Source organism: Eumetopias jubatus, unplaced genomic scaffold, assembly GCF_037043125.1.
Source record: "Eumetopias jubatus isolate StellerSeaLion01/CBP00866 unplaced genomic scaffold, mEumJub1_p1.0 scaffold_3, whole genome shotgun sequence".
In the NCBI taxonomy this organism is placed as follows: Eukaryota; Metazoa; Chordata; class Mammalia; order Carnivora; family Otariidae; genus Eumetopias; species Eumetopias jubatus.
In genome coordinates, this window is record NW_028274809.1 from 113,577,719 (window position 1) to 113,595,856 (window position 18,138).

The 18,138-nt window shown below is 43.2% G+C and overlaps 1 protein-coding gene across 6 annotated transcripts; it reads left to right on the forward strand.

Moving 5' to 3' along the window:
• Positions 1–1,721: 1,721 nt before the first annotated feature.
• On the forward strand, positions 1,722–17,878 carry PTPN18 (protein tyrosine phosphatase non-receptor type 18). Of its 6 annotated transcripts, none has more exons than XM_088021773.1 (15): positions 1,723–1,896; positions 3,247–3,355; positions 3,624–3,700; positions 3,780–3,875; positions 3,989–4,027; positions 13,731–13,799; positions 14,390–14,452; positions 14,663–14,805; positions 15,209–15,275; positions 15,359–15,436; positions 15,521–15,610; positions 15,889–15,977; positions 16,692–16,894; positions 17,405–17,479; positions 17,591–17,878. In XM_088021773.1, exons 1-15 carry the CDS (start codon positions 1,804–1,806, stop codon positions 17,614–17,616), a joined length of 1,317 nt encoding a protein of 438 aa, XP_087877899.1. In that variant the 5' UTR covers positions 1,723–1,803; the 3' UTR covers positions 17,617–17,878. The 6 variants fall into 6 exon arrangements, 4 of the variants coding, with proteins under 4 accessions (XP_087877899.1, XP_087877900.1, XP_027962252.1 ...); XM_028106451.1 differs by having other exon boundaries at positions 1,725–1,896; positions 17,682–17,878; XM_088021772.1 differs by having other exon boundaries at positions 1,725–1,896; positions 14,663–14,801; positions 15,214–15,275; positions 17,682–17,878.
• The last annotated feature ends 260 nt before the right edge of the window (positions 17,879–18,138 follow it).

Sequence of the window (18,138 nt, forward strand, 5' to 3'; positions counted from 1 at the left end):
AGTTCCTTTTGGGTTCCTTATTTGATTTACTTAATTATATATTAAGTACATTTGAACATTGCAAATATTACCATAAGTGGGTAAAAGTAAAATTGGTCTTCTGAAAATGTGTCCTGTGCTTTTAAGTTCCAGAAATACAAAGTACACGCATTTTCATAGAAACTCAGTATCATTTCTAAACCAGAAGTGTTTTTTCTTGTGCTAACAATGATATAAGAAGGAAAAGTAAAGGAGTTTTTTTCTGCTTAAAAATATATAGTTATTTGATTTCTAGCTACATTAAAAATAAAGTATGGTTTCAAACCGGAAAAAAAAAAAAAAAAGAAACCTGGGTCATTAAACCAGGTTACACAGCTCAGGCTACACACACAGAAATGTTTTGTGACACATGAAAATTACATGAAATTAAAATTTCAGTGTCCACAAATAGTTTTATTGGAATATAGCCACACTCATTTCTTTACATGTGGCCTATGGCTGCTTTCACACTGCCATGGTGGAGTCGAGTAGCTGGGACAGACACCAGAGACAGCAAAGCCAAAAACCAAAGCCTTTTGAAAAAAAAAAAAAAAAAAGAGTTTGCCCATCCCTAACTCAAACAACACTCTAATAATCCATAATTAATTAAATCCACACCCTGAACCAATGACCTTGTTGACCCCTCAAGCACTTAAAGTACACCTTACCCCATTGGTTAACCTTTCACACCTCAACGACCTCAAACTGAACTCCACAGACACCCCCTCCAGTGACACCCCCAGAAATTCCTTCCATGACTCCTGGAGCCCTGCTGGGTGAGGGGTGGGCTGGCCCATCTACCCAGGCAGGACCCCTAGGCTCCTCTCTGCTTTCTCCAGCCTCCCCTTGGTTACCCGGGGAACTGGGTCACCAAGTGGTTCTCCTGGCCTTTTCCTGCGCATTTTCTGAAGTTGAGGGTGTGGAGACAGCAAAAAGAGAAGCTCTTTGAAAGCTCTGAGAACATCTTTCCCCCTGGAACCCACTTTGACCGCCTCAGTTCTGTTTCCCTGCAGGTTTATGCGGGTTGAGATCCTTAAATTCAGAAAGGATCCTGGCGCCCCAGCTCCTCCTAGCCCGACCCAGAAAAAGGAACCTCGGGAAATACAGATACAGAAACAGCCGCTTCCATTCGGTCTTTCTCACAGCAGGGGTGTCCAGGTGTCACCACCCCCCCCCCCCCGCGGCAACCTCGGCAACCTCCCGTGACCTCCCTCGGGCCCCGCCGCTGGAGCTCACAGTGAGGGACGCCCCCAACCCAGGCTCCTCGAGGCAGGACTTGCAGCTCGATCTCCGCGACCATCTCCACTCACAGCTGTCGCGCCGCCTCTCTGGTTCGGAGCCTAGTCTATCTCTCAGGGAGACTGGACCTGGGAGGCCAGGCGAGAATGCAAGGCCATCTACCCAACGCGCGCCCTTGGAGGAAGGTTGGCCCGGGACGCGGATCCTGGGAACAAGCAGGAGAAAGCGTCCAGGGGGTTGTGCGGACGCAGCCAACATGCCCGGCGCGCATAAAAAGGGAAGCACCTGCGCTGGACTCAGTTCCCAGGCCCAGCGGGAGAGAACGTAGGGCTCCCGAGGCTGCCCGGGTCCCGGAGCCTGTGGGCGGTACCGGGGCGAGCTCCGAATGTCATTGGCCGAGAGGCGAGCCCTGCCGGCTGTTGCGCGCTTCCATTGGGTTGCCAGATAGGAGGCGGGACCTCCGCAGCCCGCCTCCGCCTCCAGCTTTCTTGCTACTAGCTGAGCCGAGTGCAGCAGCTGTACTGGACCTCACTGGCCCACGGCGTCATGAGCCACAACTTGGACGCTGCGCGGAGCTTCTTGGAGCAGTTGGAGGCGCGAGGCGGCAGGGAGAGGGCGATCCTTGCTGGCGAGTTCAGCGTAAGTAGGCGAGAGTGGACGGCCAAACCGCGCACTCAGTCTCCTGGTCCTGGGCTGTCCGATGTCTGTCCTGTGCGCCCTGCCGCGTTTTGCGCCCCCCTCCTTATGCGTCCAGGGTGTCTCCTCGCTTCAAGGTCTATTTTTCTCCCCCCGGCACCTCTCTGTTGCTCTCTCCCCTGACTCTGTCCTCATCCTCTGACCACAGAACCCCAGAGGGCGAAGTCCACGGCCGGGTTGGGCGGTGCCGTACACGCCCTTGTGTCACTGTGCCCTCATCCAGCTCCCGGAACAGTCCCGCTACTGGGTGGAGCAGGAGAAGCCGGCGCAGCAAGGGAAGGCAGGCGTGCACTTGCGCTTGACACCGGTCACCCGGGCCTCTCCAGGCACCCCGGTGATCACTTCTGTGATCATGTGGAAGAAGGGGTTAGGGGAAGAGGAACCAAGAAGCCCTACTGCGGGTGGGGGGGAAGAGGGGGTGGTGGTGTGGATGCCGGACTCTAATAGGCCCTGTGACCTAGGGTACTTTACCCGGGTCCTCTGGCGTCAGTTTCTCCTTGGGTAAAACGCAACTGCTAATGACCTGAGGAACTGGTGTGGGTAAAAAAGCGCCTAGCACATCTTGAGCGCTCAGTTTGTAGGATCCTTTGTCACTAGTTATAAATATTCTGAACATTACAATGCGGTGATGCAAGCCATGTGTAAGGAATGCTAATGCAGCGTCGTAGGCATTGGTAGGTGTTACTTACTATCGTCTGATTTTGAATAGCTGATATGATGGTAATACACTTCATGAATTATAATAATCTAACAGTAACAAAGTATCTGTAATATTTTGTTACATAAGTAATGTTATACATTATAATTCATATACATTGTATATTGTCACATATATCATACATCATCATGTTTGTTATATTAAATACATGTTCCATTACAATTATTGTTTACAATACAATGTAACACAGTTTGAGCATTTAGGGCATAGATGCTGAGAGGTTTGAGTGCAACCCTCACTGGGTGGGACTTTTGGCAAGTCACTCAATCATGTGGTGCGTCAGCTTTCTTACCTACACAATGGGGACATTAATAATAGTACTAACTTCGGGGTGACCTTGTAATGATTCAATGTCATTAGCACAGAGCCTGGCATAGAGAAGGTGCTCTGAGTTGCTATTACTATTGTATCACTACAATTACCCAGGCACCATGCTATCTAAGAGTCTGAATTCACCTCTCACAGGCCATGTACCTTGTATCCCTACAAGTGCCTCTGTGCCCCAGAACTCTGACCTTGCTCTTCTCTTCCTCTCTCCTCCCTTTCCTGGGTCGGCTAACGGTGGCTTCCACCAGGACATCCAGGCCTGCTCAGCCGCATGGAAGACTGAACGTGTGTGCTCCACTGAGGCTGGCAGTCTGCCGGGAAATGTGACGAAGAACCGCTACAAAGATGTGCTGCCCTGTAAGTCGGGGGCTTCCAGAGGGAGTCAGTGAAGATCTGCACACATCCTCCATCCCATGACAGTCCAGTCCACCCCACTGTGCTCCCAGTGCACTCCCTCTCAGATCCTTGCAATGGCTGCATTTCTCCTGAGCAGCTCACAAGAAGTGCACCCAGGTGGGATCCCTGCTGGGTGTGCAGTAACCCTGCTGGCTTTCATCCAGGAGGCCATCAGGGCTTTGATGCTCCTATCACCCCAAAGCACTTTTCTCACCTCTCCCGCTGGCAGATGATCAGACACGAGTGATCCTCTCCCTGCTCCAGGAGGAGGGACATGGCGACTACATCAATGGCAACTTCATCCGGGTCAGGCTGGGAGTCAGGGAAGGGGTGGACTTGGAGGGGGTGACAGCCAGATCTCGGTGATGAACTTAGCCTTTACCAGGGCACAGACGGAAGCCAGGCCTACATCGCCACACAAGGACCCCTGCCTCACACCTTGCTAGACTTCTGGCGCCTGGTCTGGGAGTTTGGGGTCAAGGTCAGCCTTAGAGGACGGTGAGGTGGGACTAACATTCTGAGTCCTCCCTTGGCCTTGTTTCTCCAATTCCCTAACCCAAATCACTCCCCTCTTCCCTTACCCTTCTTGTCTAGGTGATCCTGATGGCATGTCAAGAAATGGAGAATGGGCGGGTAGGTGTCCTCAACCCTCTAGAATACATTTCCTTGTGCAGGAAGGAGGCAGGAGAAATCTTGCTAGCACCTCCCTAATCCCAGGTCTGAAAGGCCCAATTCTTGAAGTGACTCCACTATTGCTCTCTTTAATTTTTTGTTGATTTTTTTCCTTTTATTCATGGCGCTCATCCCTGCAGTGTTCACAACCCCTTTACTGCAGGTCTTCCCAACCCAAGTCTGCATCATAGACCATAAGTCCCTACACTGAGCTGTCCCTGGTACAGCTCTTACCTCTGTGTTTATTTCTCTCTCCTTTATTCATTCCACTCTAGCCATTTTGGCCTTTGCTTTTCCTCAGATGTGCTAGGGATGGCACAGTCTTAGGGCCTGTGCCTTGGCTGTTCCCTTTGCCTGGAACATTCTTCTTGGCTTGCTCTACTACCACCTTCAGATCTTTGTTCAAACGCTACTTTCTCCATGAGACCTTCCTGGATCTTACACCATTTAAAACTCCCAGCACTCCCACTCCCCTTCCTGTGTCCTATTTTCCTTCGAAGTTCTTACCATTTCTAGCATACAAGGTAATCTACACATTGTTTATTCTCCATCTCCTTGATTAGAAGATAAGTCCAGGAGTGCAGGGATCTTTGTTTTGCCTGTTAGCATAAATTAGTTACTCAATAAATGCATGTCAGCTTTGAAGGCACATGGTTTCTACATTCTGGTCTATTCAATAGACAGGGTTGGGAAGTGGGGTAAGTACTGCCCAGGAATGAATGGCTGATCATGGAATCTGTACAACCTGTAGTGATGCCCCTTTTTCATTCCTGATTTTGGTAATTTGTGGTCTATCTCTCCAATGTCAGTCTGGCTAAAGATGAGCAAACTTTACCTATTTTACTAGGTCTGTCTTGCTGCCTTTTTTTGTAAATAAAATGTATTAAAATACAGCCACACTCATATGTTTAGATATTGTATATACCCACTTTCATGCTACAATGGCAGAATTCAGTAGTTGCAAGTTGGGTGGATTGAATGGCTCACGAAGTGTAAAATACTTATTATCTGGCCCTATTTTATAGGAAATGTTAGCCGTCTCTGGGTTAGAGGTTTGTCAATTGTTGTTGCTGTTGCTGTTGCTCTTGTTGTTGTTTTTTAAAGAACCAGCTTTGGGTTTTATTTTTCTCTATTTTTTCTCTTTTATATTTCTCTATTTTTTTCATTTTTTATTTCATTAATAACTTTTCATCTTTTTCATTTCCTTCCTAATGTTATTTAGGTTTAACTTGCTCCTATTTTTCTAGTTTCTGAAACTTAGATCATTGACTTGAGATTTTTCTTTTTTCATATATAAGCATTTAATGTTATTCATTTTTCTCTAAGCACTGCTTTAGCTACATCTCACGAACTTGATAAATTGTATCTTCTTTTTCAATTAGTTCAAAATATTTTCTAATTTCCCTTGTGATTTCTTCTTTGACTCATTGTATTTGACCATGGTTGTACTTAGTTTCCAAATATCTGAGGACTTTCCCATATATCTTCCTGTTATTAATTTTTAGTTAATTCCACTGTGGTCAAAGAACAACTTTATATGATTTTAATCATTTTACATATACTGAGACTTGTTTTATGGCTATGAATATGGCCTATCTTGGTAAATAGTCTATGTACACTTGAAAAGAATGTGTATTCTGCTTTTGTTGAGTGGAGTGTTCTATAAATATCAATTCAGTCAAATTGTGTCTTTTTTGAAAGACACTTTAATATTTTTGTATCTTTGCTGTATTTTATAAATCTTTACTAATTTATTTTCTCTAAATGTTCTATCAATTGCTGAGAGAGGAGTGATGAAATCTAAACTATTCTATAACTGCCAATTAGGACAAATATTATTCAAATCTTTTTGTTCATATGACTTTTTAGGGGGTCTTCTTGCCCTATTATTTGCTGAAATAATGTTGAAATCTCTAATTTTAAAATTATCTGTCTTTTCAGTTCTGTCAGTTTCTGCTTCAGCTATTTTGAAACTCTGTAATTGAATGCATATACAGTTAGGATTATGTCTTCCTGATTAATCAATCCCTTTTCCAATATGTAAGGTTCCTTTCTATCTCTGGTAATATTCCTTTTCTGAAGTGTACTGTGATATTAATATAGCCATTTAAATTGTGCTAGAGTGTGCATATCTTTTTCCATTCTTTTACTTTTTATCTATATTCATCTTTATTTTTAAAGTGTCTTGTAGGTGGCATATTGTAGGGGCTTACTTTTTAATTTAGTCTGACAATCTCTGCCTTTAATTGGAGTAAATCTACCATCTTTGTTTTCTGTTTGTTCCATCTGTTCTTTGCCCCTTTATTCTTTTCTATCTTCTTCCAGATTGAGAATTATTTATTTATTTATTTGAGAGAGAGAGCATGAGTCAGGGAGAGAGGCAGAGGGAAAGGGAGAAGCAGACTCCCCACTGAGCAGGGGCCTGACGTGGGACTTGATCCCAGGACCCCAAGACCAGGACCTGAGCCAAAGGCAGATACTTAACTGATTGAGCCACCCAGCTGCCTCCAGATTGAGAATTTTTATGAATCCATTTCATAGTCATTATTTACTTATTAGTTATACCTCTTTGTATTATGTGCTTAGTGTGGCTTTAGGGTTTATCAGTTATATCTTTAACTTATCAGTCTATACTCAAATAATATTATACCATTTCATTTAAAACATAAGAACCTTATACTAGCATATTTCAAATTTCTCATTCCATGCTTTATGTTATTGTTGCCATAGGTTTTAATTCTAAATATGAAATATACTCCACAATGCACTGCTATAATATTTTTGCTTTAGATTGTCTTTTTCTTATTTTTTTAATTTTTTAAGTCCAGTATAGTTAACATACAGTGTTATATTAGTTTCAGTGTACAATATAGTAATTCAACAATTCTAAATATTACTCATTGACCATCATGATAAGTGTACTCTTAATCCCTTCACCTATTTCACCCATTCCCCACCCCCACCTTCCCTCTGGTAACCACCTGTTTATTCTCTATAGTTAATAGTCTCTTTTTTGGTTTCTCTCCCTTTTTTTTCTTCATTTGTTTGTTTTGTTTCTTAAGTTCCACATATGAGTGAAATCATATGGTATTTGTCTTTATCCGACTGATTTATTTCACTTAGTATTATACCCTCTAGTTTCATCCATGTTGTTGCAAATGGCAAGATTTCATTCTCTATTCCATTGTATATATATACCACATCTTCTTTATCCATTCATCTATTGATGGACACTGGGCTGCTTCCATAATTTGGCTATTGTAAATAATTCAGCAATAAACACAGGGGTGCATATATCCTTCTGAGTTAGTGTTTGAATATTCTTTGGATAAATACCAAGTAGTGCAATTCCTGGATCATAGGGTAGTTCCATTTTTAATTTTTTGAGGAACCTCCATACTGTTTTCCAGAGTGGCTGCACCAGTTTGCATTCCCACCAACAGTGCACAATGGTTCTTTTTTCTCCACAACCTTGCCAACCCTTGATGTTTCTTGTATTTTTGATTTTAGCCATTCTGACAGGTGTGAGGTGATGTCTCATTGTGTTTTGATTTGCATTTCCCTGATGATGAGTGATGTTGAGTGAGCATCCTTTCATGTGTCTATTGGCCATTTGGATGTCTTCTTTGGAGAAATGTCTGTTCATGTCTTTTGTTCATGTTTTAATTGGATTATTTGGTGTTTGGCTGTTGAGTTAAATCAGTTCTTTATATATTTGGTATACTAACCCTTTATCAGATATGTCATTTGCAAACATCTCCCACTCAGTAGGTTGTTTTTTTTTTAGTTTTATTGTTTGTTTCCTTTGTATGCAAAAGCTTTTTATTTTGCCACAGCAATCAGATAAGAAAAGGAAATTGGTAAACAAGAAGTAAAACTTTCACTATTTGCAGATGACATGATAGTATATATAGAAAACCCTAAAGATTACCCCAAAAAATTATTAAAACTGATAAATGAATTGAGTAAGGTCGCAGTATACAAAATCAATGTAGAGAAATCTGTTGCATTTCTATACACTAATAATGAAGCAGCAGAAAGAGAAATTAAGGAAACAATCCAATTTACAATTGCACCAAAGATAATAAAATATCAAAGAATAAACTTAACCAAGGAAGTGAAAAACCTATACACTGAAAACTATAAAACACTGATGAGAAAAATTGAAGGTGACACAAATAAATGGAAAGCTATTCCATGCTCATGGATTGGAAGAAGAAATATTGTTAAAATATCCATACTATCCAAAGCAATCTACAGATTTAATGCAATCCCTAAAATACCAACAGCATTTTTCACAGAACTAGAACAAACAATCCTAAAATTTGTATGGAACCACAAAAGATCCTGAATAGCCAAAACATTCTTGAAAAAGAAATATAAAGCTGGAGATATCACAATTCCAGATTTTAAGTTATACTACAAAACTGTAGTAATCAAAACAGTATGATACCGGCACAAAAATAGACACATAGATCAATGGAATAGGATAGAAAACCTAGAAATAAATCCATGATTATATGGTCAGTTAATCTATTAATCTTCAACAAAGGAGGCAAAAATATGCCATGGGAAAAAGAGTCACTTCAATAAATAGTGCCCGGAAAACTGAATATCTACATGCAAAAAAAAAAAAAGAAAAAAAAAGAAACTGGACCACTTTCTTACACCACACACACAAATAAACTCATAATGCATTAAAGACCTAAATGTGAGACCCAAAACCATAAAAATCCTAGAAGAGAGTACAGGCAGTAATTTCTCTAGCATTGGTCATAGCAGCATTCTTCTCGACATGTCTCCTGAGGCAAAGGAAACAAAAGCAAAAATAAACTACTGGGACAGAATCAAAATAAACAATCTCGTTTAAAAAACAGCTTTATCAAGATGCAATTTATCCATTTAAAGTGTGCAATTCAATTGTTTTTAGTATATTCCAAAATTTAGTATATATTTAGTATATTTAGTTATGCAACCATCCCTGCAATAAATTTTACAACATTTTCATTACCCCACAAAGAAATCCTGTATCTATTGGCAGTCACTCCCCATTTCTCCATCCTAGGTAACCCCTACTCTATTTTTGGTCCCTATAGGTTTGACTACTCTGGACTTTTCATGTAAACTGAATCATATGATATGTTGTCTTTGTGACTGAGTCCTTTCACTTAGCATGTTTTTAAAATTCATGCATATTATAGCATGTGTCAGTACTTAACTCCTTTTTATTGTTGAACAGTATTCCATTGAATGGATCTACTGCATTTTATTTATTCATTTATCAGTTTATAGAATGTGAGTTGCTTCCACTTTTTGGCTATTATGAATAATGCTGCTATGAACATTTATGTGCAAGTTTTTGTGTAGAAGTATGTTTTCAATTCTCTTGGGTACATACCTAGAAGTGGAATTGCTACATCATATGATAACTCCATTCTTAATATTTTGAGGAACTGTCAAACTTTTCCACAGCTACATCATTTTACTTTCCAATCAGCAATGTATGAGGATTTGAATCCTTCACATCCTCACCAACACTTGTTGTCTGTCTTTTTTTTTCAAAACTTTTTTTTTTCAGCCCTTGTTGTTTGTCTGTCTTTTCCCCATTGAATGGTCTTGTTATCCTTGTTGAAAATCAGTTGACTATAGGGGCGCCTGGGTGCCTCAGTCGTTAAGCGTCTGCCTTCAGCTCAGGTCATGGTCCCAGGGTCCTGGGATTGAGCCCCGCATCAGGCTCCCTGCTCGGCTGGAAGCCTGCTTCTCCCTCTCCCACTCCCCCTGCTTGTGCTCTCTCTTCTCCCACTCCCCCTGCTTGTGTTCTCTCTCTCGCTGTGTCTCTCTCTGTCAAATAAATAAAATCTTTAAAAAAAGAAAATCAATTGACTATAAATGTAAGGGTTTATTTCTGGACTCTCAATTCTATTCCATTGATTGGTAGGTCTATCTTTGTACCAGTACTATACATTTTTTTATTATTGTAACTTTATAGTAAGTTTTGAAATCAGGAAATGTGAGTCCACCAAATTTCTTCTTTTTTTCAAGATTGTTTCGACTTTTCTGGGTCACTTGCTGTGCAGAAAAGAGTAATATAGCAGGCTTATGATTAAAAAAAGACCTTCCTACTAGGTTGGATCTTGCCTGGAAATTGGATTTTTAATAAAAGTGGCTCACTATGTTTGAACTGTTTATATAAACGGTATGGTTTATTTGAACACCTGCCTTCCTTCTGGGAGTCTGAAGTTGTGGTACATGCTAGTCAGAGGGTGCCCGCATAGCACATGGAGTGCCCCAGTGAATTCCCTGGGCACTGACTGCCTAATGAGCTTCACTGTGGACATTTCACACATGTTGTCACAAATCATTGCTGGGGAAATTAAGCACATTGTGTGCGACTTCACTTGGAGAAGACCGTTGGAAGCAGGAATCTTGTTTCCTTCACTTTGCCCTGTGCATCTTTTCCCTTTGCTGATTTTTTTCTGTATCATTTCATTGTAATAAATCATAGCCATGAGTACAACTGTATGCTGAGTCCTGTGAGTCCCCCTAGTGAATCATCAAACTTGAGGGTAGTCTTGGGTATCTACGACACACTCATTAATATTAACATATTAATGTTAAGATCCCCTTGCCAATATCTTCAAAAAGCCTTCTGGGATTTTGATAAGGAATGCATTGAATCTATCAATTTGGGAGCTATTTCCATCTTAACCATATTGTCTTCCATCCATGAACATGGATGTTTTTCCATTTATCTAGGTCTTCTTTAATTTCTCTTAGCAATGTTTTATAGTGTTTAGTTTAGAAGTCTTGCACTTTTGTTAAATTTATTCCTAGTTTATACTTTTTGATGCTATTGTAAACAGTGATTTTCTTAATTTCATTTTCAGTTTCCTTATTGCAAACTAAATAGTTTTCACTATATAGAAATACAATTGATTTTTCTGTTTGATATTATGTCTTGCAACCTTGCTGAACTCATTTATTAGCTTTAATAGTGTGTGGGGGGTGTGTGGTTATGTGAACAACTTAGGGTTTTCCATATATAATATGATGTCATGTGCAAATTGAGATAAATTTGCTGCTGCTTTTCTAATCCAATACTCCTCCTTCCTTCTTCCTTCTGTCCCTCCCTATTTTCCTTTCTCCCTTCCTCCCTCCCTCCTTTCTTCCATTTCTTTTTTCCTAACTGCAGTGACTAGACCTTTCCGTACAAAGTTGAACAGAAGTGGCAAGTACAACCTGATTTTAAGTGCAAAACATTGAGTCTTTCAGCATAGGTCTAAAGATTGGTTGTGGGGTTTTTTTGTAGATGTATGTGTGTGTTGTTGTTGTTGTTTTAATCAGGCTAAGGAGTTTCCTTCCATTTCTAGTTTCCTTTGTATTTTTATCATGAAAGGGTGTTGGATTTTATCCAAAAATTTTTTTCTGCATCTATTCAGATGATCATGTGTTGTTTTATTTTCTATTAATATGGTATATGACATTGATTTTTTTTATATATATACAACCAATCTTGCATTCCTGAGATTAATCCAACTTGGTCGTGGTGTATGACCCTTTGCTGGTATTTTGTTGAGGATTTTAATGTCTTTATTAATGAAACATTAGTTAGTAGTGTTCTTTTCTTGTGATATATATGTCTAGTTTTGGTATCAGATTAATATTGCCTTCATACAGTATGTTGGGAAATGGTCCTTCAATTTAAAAAAAAATTGTGAAGGACTGCTATTAATTCTTCCTTGTTTGTTTGATAAAATTCACTAGACTGTCTTTTTTAAATGTTAAAAATGAGAAATATTTTTTATATTTAGCCACATATTTGCTTTTTCTTTACTCTTCATTCTTTTGTGTAGATCCATATTTCATCTAGTATCATGTCCTTTGTATGAACAGCTTACTTTAATATTTCTCACAGTACAGGTTTGTGATAAATTCTCTCAGCTTTTGTTCATCTGAAAGTTTTTTTTTTAATTTCAGCCTTTTTAGAATGTCACAACTTTGACCTCTGACTTGCAGAGTTTCTGACAAAATTCTGTCATTCTTATCTTTGTTCCTTAATATGTAATGTGTCTTTTCATGTGTGATGTTTTTAAGTTTCCTCTCTCTCTCCGCCCCCCCGCTGGCAATTTGATCATGATCTGCCTTGGTTTGGCTTTCTTTATGTTTATTCTCCTTATAGTTGACTTTCTTGGACTTGTGGGTTTGCGGTTTTATCAAATTTGGAAAATTTTCCAGCGATTATTTTTTCAAATATAGTTTCCATTCTCCCCTCTCTCCTCACCTTCTTCTGGACTCCAGATACACATACTTTAGACCATTTGGTATATTTCCACAGGTAACTGATTCTTTGTTCATTTTTTCCCAGTAATTTTTGTTTTTTTCATTTTAAATAGATTCTATTGCTATGTCTTCATGTTCACTGATCTTTTCTTCTGTGTCTATCTGCTATTAGTGACTTTTTAAATTTCATGTATTTTATATTTCCTCTCTAGAAGTTCCATTTCAGTATTTTCTCTATCTTTTGTTTCATTTTCATTATGTTCATGTTTTCCTTTTCATCTTCAAGTATATTTAAAATATTTTTAAAAAACTGTTTAAAGGTCTACTTCTTTCTTCATCCTTATTGGATCTTCTATTCACTTATTTTTCTCCTGGTTATGGATTATGTTTTCTTGTTTCTTTGTATGTCTAGTAAATTTTTATTGGATGCTTGACATTTTTAATTTTGTAGGTAACTGTTAGATTTTATTGTCTTCCTTTAAAGAGTGTTGGACTTTTTCTGGAAGGCAGTTAAGTTACTTTTGGAGGTTTGATCATTTTAAGGTTTGTTTTAAAGCTTTTGTAGGGCAGGTCTAGAGTAGCCTTTATTCTAGAACTAATTTCATTCTACTTCTAACATGTGGTCCTTCTTGGTTCCCTATTGAATGCCCTTATAGTCAGTTGGGTCTCTCCACTTTGGCTGGAGGAATGTAAATTATTTCTATCCCATTATGATCATTATAGGAAATATTCATCTTATAGGTCCTTAGCTATTATTCTTTTGTCGGAAGTTATTCTTGCCTGACTTCAGAGAGTTTCATGATGCTCAGATTATTATTCAGCTAATAATACTCAAGGGGACCATATGCAGACTTCTGAAATTTTTAACTCTTGTTTGCATAGCTCTGTTCTTTCCAAGACTCTGCCCTTCAAATTCTAGCTGCTTTGGCCTCCCTGAGCCATGATCTCTGGCTCCTCAACTCAGTGGGATCATTGGACTATCCATGTCCTGCAGGCTGATGACTGCCTCTAGGCAGTAAGCTGGGGCAGTCATAAGATTTGATCCATGTTTCCCTTTGTTCAGTGATCATAATCCTGCAATACCTGTGGTCCAATGTCTGAAAATAGTGGCTCATATGTTCTGTCCAATTTTTTATTTGCTTACAGTATGAGAATATTCTGGCCTGCCTTCCTCCTGCATAGTCAGAAGCACAAGTCTCCACTGTGTCTGTGTGTTTAATCTGACAAGGCTCTGCCAGCTGGCCTGCATGATAGCTACAGCTATCTGTGCTTCCACCAGCAATGCCTGAGGTGTCCTGTGGGGGGGGGGGGAATGTATTGAGCTGGAACTCTAAAGCAGACTACTGCTCTTCACTCCCTGCCCTTTCTCCCTTGCCTTTTGCAGAAAAAGTGTGAGCGTTACTGGGCCCAAGAACAGGAACCACTACAGATTGGACTTTTCTGCATCACCCTGGTGAGCTGGGGCAGAGGTGGGAATAGTGTTTTGTGAAGTCTTGGATGTTGTGGGAGGTTTCACAGAAGATTTTCAGGGAAGCTTTTGGGCTGGGCCTGAAAGGATGAGTTTTCCCACAGTCCCCTCACACTGCAGGGAACCCTCTGGTATTAGGGTGCAATAGCCAGAACTCAATATATACATTGCTTTTGCATTTTATCTATGATCACGGTTATCTCTGTTATATAAATGTGCCTGGTTAAGTTCTTAAAATCCCCATTTCCCTTACCATTTCATAACTCAGGAAAATCTCTTACCTCAAGTCAAATATAGTTGGTACATAATAAGTACAATAAAACTTTTGTAGAACAAAAGAAATCTTTTTTCTTTTTTCACTATAAATGAGCTTGTTGGGGTTTTTAATCATAGTTCTTTCTCCCCTCTATCAAATGTTTCCTTCAGGAAAGCCATGGGGGATGTTTGAGCTGAATGAATTTTTAAAAATATGTTGCCTTTGAGTTTTAATGAGAAATGCTTTGTTTTCTGCAAATGTCTTTTGGCACCTGTGGTCTTTGCTCTCCTCTCTCTTCCCACCTGCCCCACATCCTCAGACAAGGGAGACATGGCTGAATGCAGACATCATGCTCGGGACCCTCCAGATTACTTTTCAGAAGGTACTTAAAGGGAGGAGGAGGCTCCCATATGGGGAGAGCTATTTTCTGTCTCTGTTTTCTCATTTGTAAAATGGGCATTAGCAATAGTACCTATCTCTTCAGTTATTATCTGTTGGATTTAAATGGAAGATGTTTAGAACTGGGCCTGACAAGCAGTAGGTACTCAATAAATGCTTTTTTATTATTTGCCACTCTTTTCCTGTGTTTCAGGAATGTCGTTCTGTGTACCAGCTGCAATATATGTCCTGGCCAGACAGAGGAGTCCCTAGCAATCCTAAACATGTGCTCACCATCGTGGAGGAAGCCTGTTGCCTCCAGGGATCTGGACCCAGCCCCCTCTGTGTCCACTGCAGGTTTAAGAAATGGGTTTTATGGGGGTCTGGTGAGACAGAGATGACTGCGGGTGGGGGGGATGTGGAAGGCAGGGAGGCCAGTGCAGGCCTTGAAGCCAGTGTCACAGTTTGAGTGCCTCTTTTGAAAAACCTGAAGCCACACTAGCTTGTGCTGTATCAACTGAAATTGAGCATTTATTGAGTGCAGACTGCCTGCGGGAGAGTAGTAAACACAGAGTTGATGCTCAACAAATGTAAGCAATTAAAAAGTTTTTTCTTTTAAATTGTAATCTGGGGATTCTGAGAATCAAAAGGTGCTGCAGGGGATCCTCGATTAGGACCTTCACTCCCAACCCCAAACGCCCCATATAAAAGGGGTTGTGGGCAGGTCCTGACTAAGCTTATGCTTATTCTTGCCTGTCAGCGCAGGTTGTGGGCAAACAGGTGTCCTGTGCACTGTGGATTATGTGAGACAGTTGCTCCTCACCCAGGTATGAATAGGGCATATGTGTGCTTATGTGCAGTGCAGGTCCCATGCCCACCAGGTCCTGCTCATGTGCCCTCTCTGCCCCAGATGATCCCACCTAACTTCAGCCTCTTCAACGTGGTCCTGGAGATGAGAAAGCAGCGGCCCGCAGCTGTGCAGACAGAGGTGAGAGCCTCAGTCTCCTCAATACAAGGACACATCCCTCCTCCTCTTGTCTTCCCTTTCTGATGATTCCTCTTCCCCCACCAGGAGCAGTACAGGTTCCTATACCACACAGTGGCTCAGATGTTCTTCTCAGCAGTCCAAAACACCAGCCCCATTTACCAGAATTTCAAGGAGGTACCAAGGTCCCCTTCCTACTCTCTTCCTGCCCACCATCAACACCCTCAGAGACCAGGACCCAGAGCAGAAGTCTTTGGCCACCATCACTGCAGCATCTAGCCCATGGACTCCTTCTGGGAGCAAAGACTGACTATGAGATCCACTTTTGTCCTCCTTGCTACCTTATCAGACTATTCCTCTTAAGCTTCCCCACCCCAGAATCCATGGTCACCTCCATCAGGAGTCTGGCCAGTTTCCTCCAAGTTTCATACCCTCTCCCTCCTGTCTTTCCCCAGAATTGTGCCCCAATCTACGACGATGCCCTCTCCTTCCAGACTTTCCAGACCCTTCCCACCACACCGCGCCCACCTGGCGAGGTCCTCAGGTACCCAGCTCCATCTCCTCGTTCTTCCCTTTCCAATTTCTCATGCTCAGAGGCTAACCCTTTCCTCGCCCTTGAAACTCCAGCCCTTCCTTGCTGTTCAGTTTACCAAATATTCACTGGCTCTTTCTTTGAACTGAGTCCGGGAACCTGACCCAAGATGACACTTTGATCCCAGAGATCCCATTGCCTCTGCCTCTAAGTCTAGCCCCTATGTTAGCCCTTTCTTTGCTTCCCTAGACATTAATTTAGCAAATATTTCTTGAGGCCGCCCACTTGTCAGGCCTCATGTCATGACTCTGGGGACACAGAGTCAACCTTGGTTTGCAGCAGATTTCACCCCCACGTCCTTTAGACTAGCTCTCCATTTTGAGGCTATCCCTCCCTCTCTTTTAGATGCCACTTCCTCATTCTTTTATTCGGACATGTACACAGAAATGACCACCCCTCAGTACCAATACCCTGCCCCATTCACCTGCCAGGCTGTCCCCTTCCCTTCACCCACCTAACCTGCCAGGCACTCGAGACACAGAACCGAGATCCAGAGACCAATCCCTCTCTCCCCTGAGACCTGCCCGCCTGCTTTCCCCGACCTGCGACCGGCGAGCAGCCTCGGGCGGGAAGGAAGCCGGCGGTTGGCGAGCTAAGCGCACTCCCCACCCCCTCCCTCCCTTGGCTCAGTCGCTTCACTTCCTCCCCCGCCCGCCCCATCCGCAGAAGCATCTCGGTGTCTGGGCCCCCGGCCCTCGCCATGGCCGACACGTACGCGGTAGTGCAGAAGCGCGGGGCGCCCGCGGGCACCGGGGCGGGGGCGCGAGGGCGCGGCGCGGAGGAGGCGCCGCTCTACAGCCAGGTGACGCCGCGCGCCCGGCGGCCGCAGGCGCACGCGGAGGACGCGCGTGGGTTGCTGCCCGGCCGCGGTGAGTCCGGGGCGGGCCGGGGCGGGCCGGGCCGGGGCGCTAGGCGGGAGGGCTGGCACTCACCTGCGCCTTCTCCAGACCCAGTCTTGCTGGGGTCGGGAAGTCCCTGACGGCCTCAAGGAGCTCCCCCCCACCCGACACACACACACAAACACACACACACACACACACACACCCGCCCCCAAGTCCGGCCTGGTCAGGGTCTAAGCTGACGTACGTGCTCTCCCGGCCACGCCTCTGGGACTGTTGGCCAACTCCGGTCACGGCCGGAAAAGGGTGCCAGGCCTAGCCTTGGACTCAAGGCTGGGTCCGTTTCTCTGGCGACGCTAGCTAGTCCAGGCGGACACGTCCGTTTCCGCTACCCGCCCTCTGGCTGCCCTCACCGCCCTGGCCCCCAGCCTGCCAGCTCAGGCCCCGGGAGCCTGGAGGATGCAGTTCTGCCCCGGGTGGGTTCCGGAGCTCCGTGGGGCTGCCTGAGTCAATCCTTGGGGGGTGGTTTTCTGCCCGCAGTTCCTGCTGACCAAAGCCCTGCTGGGCCTGACGCCTATGAGGATGTGGTGGATGGAGCTCAGAATGGTGGGCTAGGTGAGTCAAAGCCTGGGTTGCTGGGCCTCCGCAGCTTTGACCAGGATTTGGGGGTTTAGGGATGGTGGCATGGGGCTCACACTCTCCTGAGTTCTGCGGATTTGGCTGCAGTAAACAACCAGGGCCTGGAGGCTTAAGGATGACCTTCCACACATCTCCGCGCTTCAGCTTCTCCACGAAACACATGGTGCCCTTCTTCCAGGCTTCAACCTGCGCATTGGAAGGCCTAAAGGGCCCCGGGACCCCCCTGCTGAGTGGACCCACGTGTGAACGCTGCACCCTGCCTGCCTGCTGCCTCACATGGGCACCTGGACTGCTGACGGCCATTCTCTGCTATGTGAAGTGTTGGAAATGGGAATGCTGGTCCTGGATCAAAATAAAAGTTTCTCAGGGTGGAAATGTAGGGGCTTTGCCCCAGTGATTATAGTATTCAAGGCTTGAGGCTGGGGGAGGTAGTTGGGAGATAATGGCTGGTGAGACTGCAGTGAACAGATTCAAGAATAAACATCAGGAACGGGCCCAACCCCAGGGGACTAGGCAGGTTCTCCCAGGTGTGAAGAAAAGGATGGGCAGATGGGCTTCTGGAGACTTCGCCATCACCACATAATGGACTAGTTCATCTCAATATCTGAGCCTCCCTCACTTAAACACTCAGCTGG